This window comes from Geospiza fortis, unplaced genomic scaffold (assembly GCF_000277835.1).
Source record: "Geospiza fortis unplaced genomic scaffold, GeoFor_1.0 scaffold112, whole genome shotgun sequence".
Lineage (NCBI taxonomy): Eukaryota > Metazoa > Chordata > Aves > Passeriformes > Thraupidae > Geospiza > Geospiza fortis.
The window spans coordinates 9,035,146-9,046,114 of record NW_005054298.1 but is presented as its reverse complement, the minus strand read 5'-3'; the positions used below and the strand labels follow the sequence as shown (position 1 = coordinate 9,046,114).

The following is a 10,969-nucleotide window of genomic DNA, read 5'->3' as shown; positions in this document are numbered from 1 at the left end:
CAGGAGGGTGTGTGAAGTTCTGTGTCCTGGGGCGGTGCGGATCCGCCTCAGTCAGTGACCACTGAGTCAGCCCTTCTGCTGCTGCTGCAGATGGTCCTGTCGGAGCTGCCACGTAAGTAGGTGCTAGGTGAAAGGGTCAAGCTCCCAAACTTTGGGATGCAACTGGTTCCGTTCCCTTAGTTTGTCAGAATTGTTTGGACGTTAGGAGGAATTTCTTCAGGAGGGGTGGTTTTTTATTGGATTGGGATCCCAGGGAGGTGATGGAGTCGCTGTGCCTGGAGCCACCTGTTAAGGAAAGACTGGACGTGGCACTTAGCGGTGGCTGGTGACATGGTGGTGTCCAGTCACAGCGTGGACTCGAAGATCTCAGAGGTCTTTTCCAATTTCATTGAATCTGTGAATCTTGATTCTGCCTCTGAAGTCTCTTTCTCTTTGGCTTTATGGAAAGGTTTATATTGGCCCTTTGGCTTTATGGAAAGGATTATATTGGCTGGGGATTCAGGATTATTCCCTTGTCTTATCATATCCGGTGATGTCAAAGTGGCTTTATTTGTTGTGTCCTTCTGTAGTGCTCCAGTTTGTAATGCGAGTTTCTGAAGCATGATGTAGAGTGAAAAAATGAAGCTCCTTCCTGTGTAATGCAGCTGTCACAACCCTCAGAAGTGGGGACAATAAATTGTCCAACAGTATTAGGTACACGTTTGAAGTAAGCACAGAAGTTTTATCTGTATTCTGTGTCAGACAGGAATGCAGCTTGCACACGCTTCCCAATTTTATGTTTTATGGAAAGTTTTTATGAGAGGCAGACATCCCAGCAAGAAATGCTGTGATTAAACTGGCTGGAGGTTATCAAGTGCAGGAGGATAGGCTTGCCATTACACTAGACCTGCTCAGAATTTTGAGAAAGCTAGAGTTTTTTTTAGGTGAAGTATCCTGAGCAAATCAAAGTCACAAGCCACTTTCAAACACTTGTTAAAAGTGTTACAAGACTGTGTCAGATAGGTTTAAAACAACTGTCAGATCACAAGGTAGATGATGATTTGTTACAAACAGCTGAATGTTCCAGTTTCTGTTTTCAGTATTTCTAGGACTTTTCTAGATGCTGTTTCAGGATCAAGTACCATCATAACACAGAAATAAACAACACAATAATTGAATATGGCTTCCAAAAAACAAGTACAGTGAAACAGGCTCTGGTTTCCATCACCTGAGGTTTCTCATTCCTGAGAGGAAATGAAACCAGGCACATGTGCTGATTCCTAGTTGTGAAACAGTGGATGCTGATGTCCATAAGGAATTGGACAGCTCTTGGGAAGGTGCAGTAGCAGAGGAATAGCCACCCTGCTGACTCTTACCTGTCTATGGCCAGCTTTCTCCATGCTCCTCTTTTCCATGAGTTCTCTCATTTGTGGGGAGGGCTGTGAAAGGGAAATCAACAACGATGGGGCAGAAGTAAGTACTAACAAAGGGAAAAAAGAATGGTGCAAGCATGGAGTGAGTGATGCTTCTGTGATGTACTGTCCCTATTGGTGTTTGTGTGGGGGTCAGAATCCCTCTCAGCAAAGGGCTGTGACTTGCTTTTAATCCCCCTGGTAGTTTTTCTGTGAACTTTTCCAGTTGCCTCTTAAATTCACGTGACATTGTAGCATGGACAGCAGCAGCCTGTGACAAGGGGTTCCACTGGCTGGTGACATGTTTTGGACCCTCTGTGATACCTGTGAGCCAAACAGCTGCTGGTTGGATTTGGTATTCCACATTTCTGTCATGGAATGAGACATCAAACCCGATCTGTTCATTTCCTTGCACCTCTAAGAGATTCACCGACCATTTGTAGTGGAAGTGCAGTCTTTTGTCATCTTCAGGTGGTTGAGGGATACAGAATTTTTGGAGGAAAACATATGAAATTTGTAACGGTTTGGTGAATTACTTAATGCAGCTTTGAACAGATGTTTCAAAAACACATTTAGAGGTAACTCTGAAAGCATATTACTCTTTCTTCAATCTCTAAATATGTAAGTGCATGTCAAATTTACCACTTGGCTCCTTGTGTAAAGCTGTATTGTTTTGAGAGCTGGATAAGGTAGATTTAGTAAACTTTTTTCTTTGTTAATACATTTTCAGGTAAGGCTGAATGTTCTGTTACGGTATGTGTATTATACATCTCTTGACATGTGTATGATCTTCCAGCCAAAGTAGTTTTCTATTATTAGCTTTGGTTTTTAGATAGCTTTCTGATTCTGCTGTTAGGAGGCTGAGAAAAAAGTTCATATTTTCACTGGGTGGCTTTTTAAGGTAATGGTAACCAAACCTAACTGGTGTTGAGATCTTCGGCTCAACACAATTTCTACCTTGCGTGATTTTGTAGTATATTAAGAGAATTGGCAGGTTCCAATAGCGGCTTGTCTTCTGTTTTCTCTGAAAAACAGAGCCTGTTTTTTTCTGAATATAAGTAGGAATCTCAAAGTTTTGTTCAAGACTTATGCAAATATTTATTTACATACAGAATAGACATAAAAGTTGAAAGAATACCTCTAAACATGTCTTTATCATTTACTTTGTCTGTCATCTGTGCGTTCATGCTGTTAGTGGTATTTATGTTTTTTGTTCTCAGTTGAAGAAGCAAAGCAACTATGATGAGATTGAACATTGAAAATCTTAATGCTTTGGAAATAGAGCGGTGGTTGTGCTGTGTTTCATTCCTGAAGTGCTCTGAGCAGAGATGATGATGGATTAATTGAATGTAGTGGATGAGGGGAATGATGGGGTTCAGAATCAAAGGTTGTGTAAACCTGAGTTGCTCCTGTACTGTGCAGATGAGTAGCATGTTTTCCCATTTTAAATGCCTCAAGTGATTAGACTTCCTGAACTTCACTTAAAGAACACAGAAACATTTTATTACCTCTATTATCCCAGTTTTCTTTTTCTGTGATTATCTTTTGAGTAACCTCCCTTGGCTATGTTCCGGCCTTTCCAATGTGTAAGGCCTCACAAAAAAGACCTGAAGTGCGTTGTTACCTAGTAAATGTATTTATTAACTTTTTTTGTTTGTTCTTATCTCATCAGATAGCTCAACATGAACTTTAACCATCGAGATAATTTACAAAGTGAACAGAATAATACCTTTTCTTCTGAGAGCTGGCTGCGGGATTCCGGGTTTCTCCTGCAGTGCAGTCCTATTCCCTGCCTTTTCCTGAAACAGGACATGGAGCTGCGTTCCTTTCTTCATGTTAGGTGCTAAGTAAGTTACTTGTTTCATCAGGGGAAATGCAGATCCATGAAATTACATTTTGTGCAAGTAAGTTAATGAAGGGGTATTTAAACTGTGCCATGGCATCACTGCTCTTGTTTATATTGATACAGCTCCCAAAAGTCCCTGTCAGGATCGAGTTCTGAGTGGTAGAGATGGTTATTGGCAGAGAACCATTGCAGTTTAAAGCTCCTCTGCAATTTTGTTATGCTCTTGAGCTGCTTGGTTCTCTCCTTGGTTAGCAGCATAGTTAAGAGAATGAGTCCATGTGCCTTCCATGTGAATTGTCCTTCTGGGAACACATGCATGAACTTAGGGATAGGTAAAAGTTTCTAGAACTGTGGGTTTAGTTTCTTGAATACTTCATGCCAGCAGGCTGATCTAGAGGAAGTCCTGGAGTTGGGGTTGTTTTCTGGTTTTGTGTCCAGCTGATGGAAACACTTTGTTCAGGAGGGAATTCTCCAGTGAAGTGCTGAAATAACAAAGGCACCTGATAAAAGCCCCAAGGTGTTCAGCAGACTGCAGTCAACAGTTACAGCTTTGGGGAGAGTCTGATGTGCTGTACAAGTAAAATATGAGGGTATTAATTTGGAATTTATTCAGTTAATGTGATGGATCTCAGAGGAGTTTGAAGTTTGAATGCTGATGAAGCTGAATTTACTAAACTGAAAATGACAACACATTTTTAGTGCTTACGTTATGATATGCCTCTTTCTCTCTGAGGAGTAAATAACCTTGAAAAGCCTGAATACTGTTGATTATTCATTAAGTTTCCTGATGGATATATAATCTTTGGGGAGTGGGAAATAGAGAAGATGAGAGTTCAGGTAAAAATAGCTATTTCTTCTCTTTTGTGAAGAGGTAGTGTCTTTTTGGGGAAGACTTTGATTTCTGACTTGTGAGAATGCAGTCATTCAGCTGCTGAGGCTTGTAAAGCACCCTTAACGTCATAGTTTGAAAGGTGCTGTAAACATGTCAGTATCACACACAAAAGCATATTTCAGCTGTATCCAGAAATATGTTTCCTCTTGCAGTTTGTGACTGTATGGAACTTGAGTAGCATCATCTGAGGGAGGCAAAAATATTTTTTCATAGTGTCTGAAGTGATAGGTGTAGTATATGGTAGGAGTCTGCAGAGCAGTGTTAAGAGCTGAGGAAGTGTTTGCTTTTGGCTTCATATAAATTCTAGCAGTTCGCCCACTTGGAGGAGAACAAATTTGTGTACTGATGCTTAGCAGATAACTAATCCTTTTAATACTTGTCTTGCTAAACTTTTAAATGTTTTGATTTAATATAAGGTTTGAAGAACTGTTTGTGGCTTGTATAGATTAGTAGGTCCTGTTCAATTAAAACTCTAGTCTGAATTACAGTTGAAAATCCTAACTGTGCCCCAGTCGAGGCCTGAACCCAGTGTACAGCTTGAGAAGTTTAATTCATCACAGTTGACTCTGTTGTCTGTACTTTTACCTTAATTCTGATTCCTCCTGATTTGTGTTTTGTTGCAGGCTGTCATTAACTCTGTTGGCAATGTCTATGATTTTATCTGCCTCTGTGGTCCGTGTGAGGGATGGACTCCCACTTTCTGCATCTACTGATTATGACCAGAGCACGGGAATGCAAGAATGTAGAAAATATTTTAAAATGCTCTCAAAAAAACTTTCTCAGCTTCCTGATAGATGTACTCTGAAAACTGGACAGTATAATATAAAGTAAGGCATCTCATTTAAGTATTTGCAGCATCCTAGGTTGTGTCTCTCTGTAAGTGAAAAAGTTAATTATGCACATTAGAAATGCTTAATCAAACTGAGATTAATTCTTGGCACTATTTATATATCAGAAATTTAAAACCTGAGCAATTGTGGAAAGATTCGAACCTATTCAGATTTTCATGGAAGTTCCTTTATAATGGCACAAAGGCACAGAACAACATCATAGGAAGAGTGGCTTTACACTAAATGAAAGAGGAGGTTTGTATTAGATATTTAGAAGAAATTCTTTATTGTTTATAGTTCACTTGCACTTAAACTGACCTAAATTCTGATTCTAATTTAGATATTTTAAATGAGGTGAGTAGCTTCATCTTAACTCCTAGTTAACCATGTAGAAGTTACAGTAGTGAAACATGTACCACCTGAATGATCCTAGAAAGTGCTAAGACCACTCCATCTCCTATAGGTATATGTGAGTTTCCAGCATTTCTTGGATTAAAGCCCAGGATGGACTAAATTGTTTCAATCTTTTCTTTTTTTTTTACAGGCTAACTACAGTTGTCCTGTAAACTGATTAGCTTAAAACAAACTTTTAAGAATAAGCTATAAGGCTTAATCAGGGTAGATTTTATTGTTTTTGTCTTCGATTACTTTTAATACTGTAAGTTATCCAGCAAGATTTTTAAGAAATTTGAATGTTATCATGAAAATGGAAGCTCTAATGAATTGCCTAAAGACAACAAAATATGTATATTTCAAACTGTCCTTTTCTGATGCTCTGATTGTCCTTGCAACTATCTTTGGAGAATTATTAATTCTGCATTCTACAGAACAGTTTTATTTTTTCCAATGTTCTAGAAAGAGCTAACAGCCCTCCCCCGAATCTGAAGATAAGGTTTTGCATTTTTGAGCTGCACCAGATCCCATATTGTACATTTGAGAAAAGCGAAAAGCTGTTACGGGATGAACCTGCTGTGTTTCTGCATCCTAAAAGCTTTGATATTTTCTGTTTCACAAGTGTGTGCATATGTGTGCACACACATATAAATACCTACATACACGTTCGTGTAAAACAGCATCTCATATGATTGTGCAGTGTGGTGTTCAAGTAAAACATTGCCTAAAAGTAACTAAGTAACTTATTTTTCTTCTAGAATACTGTTGGGCTTTTCAGTAAACATTTATTCCTTTGCTACCCAGATAAGTTTTTGTTTTTTCTGGTTACAGAATATGAGCTCAGACTAGAAAAACACTTAATTCACTGAATTTAAATTGGAAATTTTGACTATGTTTTCTCAATTCTAGCTTTATAAGTTCTCTGGGAGTAAGCTATATGATGTTGTGCACTGAAAATTATCCCAATGTCCTGGCTTTCTGTTTCCTGGATGAGCTTCAGAAGGAGTTCATCACAACCTACAATATGATGAAGACGAATACTGCTATCAGACCATACTGTTTTATAGAGTTTGGTAAGGATCTGACTTTCTCCCCCTTCATTCTCATACTAAGACAAATGAGAATTTAAATAGATACAACTTAATGCACACAAGAAAATGTCCAAAGCAGTTTATAGCTCTGTTTCAGGTGGATTTAGAATCTGATTTAACTGCTGTTGGAGTCAATAAAGAAATACTTCTGGGTGCATTAAATTATGCTGCTAGAGTTTTATCCAAACTTACTTCTGTTCATTCCAGTAGGTTTTGGTTTAAGCCTTGTGTGAGCAACTCTGAAATTCATCTTCTGGTAGTAATACCAAGAGTTGTTTGACTTTATACCTGTTGAAATACTTAACCTGTGAAGTCATTGAGCTTCATAAATTTCTCAAGGAAAAGATTGCAGTTTCATGTGAGCTCTTAGCTGTGCTACGTCTTGTTCAGTATATGAAAGGGGGAAATTTTTACTTCTCTTATGATGTAGTGGCGCATTTAATCTTCAGACTCCAAATGCAACTCATCTCATATATACCAGATAACAGCTGTTACGAATTCCATTAATTTATGCTGCTTTAATACTATGTATTAGAAATTACTGTAATTAGATATTCTTATGAAACACATTAGAGCAAAGAGAACTGCAGTTCAGGAAACACGGGGGAAGATACTCCAGTTGGTTAATTCCTGTCTATAATTCAGTCAGTTAATGACAATTTCTGTATGACATTACTGTCCTCCTTGTGAACATTTCTATGAACACTTTTTTTCTTCCACAACATATTTTTTTCGCAAGGATATTTACTAAACTAACAGAAAAGCTAGAATAAGTGCAGTAAATCCATTGTATTAGAAACGCATTCAGTCTCATGCGATGAAAAGTCATTATTTTATTCAGTTATTACATAATTAGATTTTTAGAGCTTAAATTTTTTTAACTGCAGAATTAAATAACCCATGATGTATTAGGCACAAAACAGAAATAGCGTTAAAAATCCAAGATATATACAAATATTTCAAACAATGTATTTCAGTTTGTGAATTGAAAAGCTGCATGGTCTTGGATTATGTAATTAACAAAGTCCATAGAAAAATACCTTTTTTATTTTAAATTTTGCACAGATAATTTCATTCAGAGGACCAAACAGAGATACAACAACACACGTTCTTTGTCAACAAAGATGAATCTTGCTGATATGCAGACTGAAATCAAGCTGAGACCACCTTATCAAATTTCAGTGTCAGAACTTGGTTCAGCCAATGGCTTTTCTCATGTACCTGTGGGGGAGTATAAGGGTACTGGTAAGATATCTGCAGGTAAGTTCCAGACTTGTGTTGTTATATCCTTAAATGAGACAGATGCAGTAAAATTCAAATTTTTTTCTTTTTAAAAAAAGCTTTTTTTTCATGGTTCTAAAACATGAAGCTGATATGACTGTATGTGTATTTTAGCTCAGATGTCTGTTTTGTGTCTTGTTCCAAATGCTTACCTTCCCAAGGCACTCAGAGGAAGAAATGGCTCTGTCCATTAGAGTGCTTCATTGAAGGAAAAAAAACCCTGTTAATGAAGATGAGCACTTAGCAAGAAGATGATTTTTTTTTCTGACCTTTTAAGATTTCTGAGGAGTTTTGATATTTCTGCCCAGTAAGACTCAGTGTGTTGACATAAGCTGAGAGCAGTTCAGGAATTAGAGCAACTGGAGGGAGAAGCATCTCTTTAGGAAACCTTTGCAATGGTGAAAATCCAAAGAGCTGTGCTGGCTAAAAGATGCACTCTCTAAAATTAGTGCCTTATGTACAGCGTTAAGAATTGCAATTTGTATAAAACTGCCAAATTTATTTAAGTAGTCATTAATTTTTTTAAACTTTAATTTACTTCATGTAGGAGGTAAATATGGAATTGTGGGGTTGAGCTGGGTTAAAGGTTTGTGCTATTCAGTGAATCCTCTGAATGGGTTTGAGGCCCATCTTCAGATGTTTCCCAGCAGGACAGAAACAAAATGCCAAATCCTTGCGCTGATACATGCGCTCCACATGTGAAACTGACATCATCTGATTTCAGTCCTCCAAGTTTAGTGAACCAAAATCATAAATAGAATGGAAGGAAGTGTTGATTTTAATTAGTTAATATATTTCCCTTTTTTTTTCAGAAGTAGTACTGTCTATAAGTTAGCCTGAGCAGGCACACACTGATGCTGTTCACTTTACAGTGTCAGGGTGCAATCATAAATCATAGAATTGCAATTGTTAATCTAAACACCTCCTACAATGTTGTAATAAATGTGATTTTGTGCAGTTTATGTATATGGATGTGTAAATAGGATCTCTTTGCCAGTATATTATCCTTATTATGTACTTACTCATGAGGATTACTCTAGAAGATTGAAAACTGCTTTCTATGGAAGATGAAAACCAAACAAAACCAGTAGGGTGCCCTGTTTGTACTCGGGTGCCCTGATTCTGAGAATTCCAAGTGCTATGAGACAGTGTAGAAATAGCTTACAATCTTTGTATTTGCAATTTAACAGTATTGGAGTTAGAGTCAGGAAAATGATTAAAGGAAAAGTGTGAAGGTGTTTAAATTGTTTTAGAGTAGAATTGTCTAAGCAGCACTGTACGTACCTTTGTCATCTTTTCACATGTGTGGGCTCTTTTTAATGGTATGTAATGCTGTGATGCCACTCTTTTGCCACTTTTGATTCCTATATTTTTGTTTACTCTTAATGTTCTCATGTAATCCTGCTTTGTGGAAAGGGTTATGGTGACAGAAGGGGAGCTGGTTAGCTCTGAAAATTGTCTAGAATTGAACTTCCTTCAGTTGGAAAGAGAAAAAGGAATAAGCATGAGAGAATTCAGCCTGTGTCAAAACTGGCTGTTTTTTAAAAGTTGTCCATGTAGTGGGAAATGTGATTTTTATCACTTTTTTGAATAAGAGTGTTGGAAGGTTATATAGACCTAAATTTAAAAACATAGGGACCATTTCCCTTTTAACTAAAAAAGAAAATTCAACAATAATTGGCAGGTGATTGTCTGGTTTTTTTTACTCACCTCTCCACAACTTCTTACAGAAGAAATTCTGTTGTCCTCTTCTCTTTCCATGTCATTTTTCTTCTGTTTCTCTTTCAGTTGCTTTTAACTTTCTTCTTCCTCTGAATTCCACAGATCTCTGTTCAGTTATCCACTTCCTTCCTTGAGTTGCTGTAGAAACTCACCATCAAAGGGCTGTACATTTTGAGAAGCTGGCACTTTGCTACTTCTTCAGCTCTTCACATTTTAGATGCTATTGAATAACAGTGTCTTTTTTAGAAAGTCTGCTAATGGTTTTGTAGTTCTTTACATTCATCACTTCTCTCCACCCTTGAAAAGAACTTTCTCTGGATGTTTGCTGCCCACTCAGTTGGCTGGACTTCCAAGTTTCTCCTTTGCTCTAAGGACAGAGCAAAAAGATTCTCACAAAAAGATGTTTTGCCTGGTGGAATTTCCTGAATATGCTGTACTGTTAAAAAATAGGACTTTCTGGAGTGAGCTGTGTTAAATGAAGTTGGAGGGCATCCAGAGGTGGGAAGTTAGGTGGATGCAAATCCTGTTTTGTTGTGCAGAATGGCAGAGTTGGAGGCATTAGCTTGGGCCGTGGGGGAAGCAGTGGCTCTCGCTTGCTCCCACTGGAACTGGGTGTGTAGCCAGGGTGAGGATCCAGGCCTGCTGTGCTGGCAGTGCTTGCAGTAGCAGCATTCTCCCTCTGAGAGTTGTGCAGTGCAGTGAGGAACAGGGTAATTCTGCATGTGGGAAGCACAAAGTGTGCAGATTATGGATAGAATCTTCCTGCAAAGGTACATGTAGGTGTTGGCAGGCATTAGAAATAAGGTCACAGCATGCTGATGTGTGATGTTTCAGGTTAGGATAAAATTACTGTTTTCTGAGCTTTTTTTAGTGAAGAAACAGTTGTCAGATCAAAGTTATTTTTTGCTTGATGGTATACTCCATGCTTTTGTTTGTTCGGTTTTTTTTACATTTTAGTTTTAAATAAACTTTCTTACAAGGAATGTAGTTTCTCATGCCATGTAAATTACCTGAATTTTTATGTAAATATCAACATTAAATTCAGAATTTGTGCTTTATTTGAACTGAGAATTTTTTATATGGCCCTTAATCATATTTCTAAGATTGATGGTTGTACCAATTTGAAGTCAGTTGCCCTTTACCCTGCCTTCTCTGACATTCCTTCCATTCTTTGGTTTTACCTTCATCTTTTTGTGTATAAATGAGTCTTGTTGCTTTGATAGTAACACTAAAATTTGTTACACTCTGGAGAGTTTAATGACATTATTAATGGTACATAATGTCCTTTATATATTTTTTTTTCATATTTTAACAAGAGAGAAGTTACTATTTTATGAACCTTCATACACTTTGTTGATTTAGCTGACCAGACTCTTTACTTTTCCCCCATGGTTCTCAAAGAGGTGATTTTAAGTTACCCAATACATGGGGAAAAGGAGATTCTCTGGAGACCTGCAAGTGGAGAGCAGTGAACTAATTTTATCCACCAGTTAATGGAATGGAATTGCTATTGGCTAAAAACA

At 37.7% G+C, this 10,969-nt stretch overlaps 1 protein-coding gene across 1 annotated transcript in view; it reads left to right on the top strand.

Annotated features, from left to right (window-relative positions):
* The window catches only part of SEC22A (SEC22 homolog A, vesicle trafficking protein), a 19,874-nt gene continuing 8,905 nt past the window's right edge, over positions 1-10,969 (top strand). Inside the window, exons 1-5 of the mRNA XM_014307428.2 lie at positions 1-112; positions 3,064-3,238; positions 4,753-4,956; positions 6,262-6,425; positions 7,509-7,703. Coding sequence (XP_014162903.1) covers positions 3,225-3,238; positions 4,753-4,956; positions 6,262-6,425; positions 7,509-7,703 — 577 coding nt within the window. The 5' untranslated portion in view covers positions 1-112; positions 3,064-3,224. The remainder of the gene's footprint in view (positions 113-3,063; positions 3,239-4,752; positions 4,957-6,261; positions 6,426-7,508; positions 7,704-10,969) is intronic.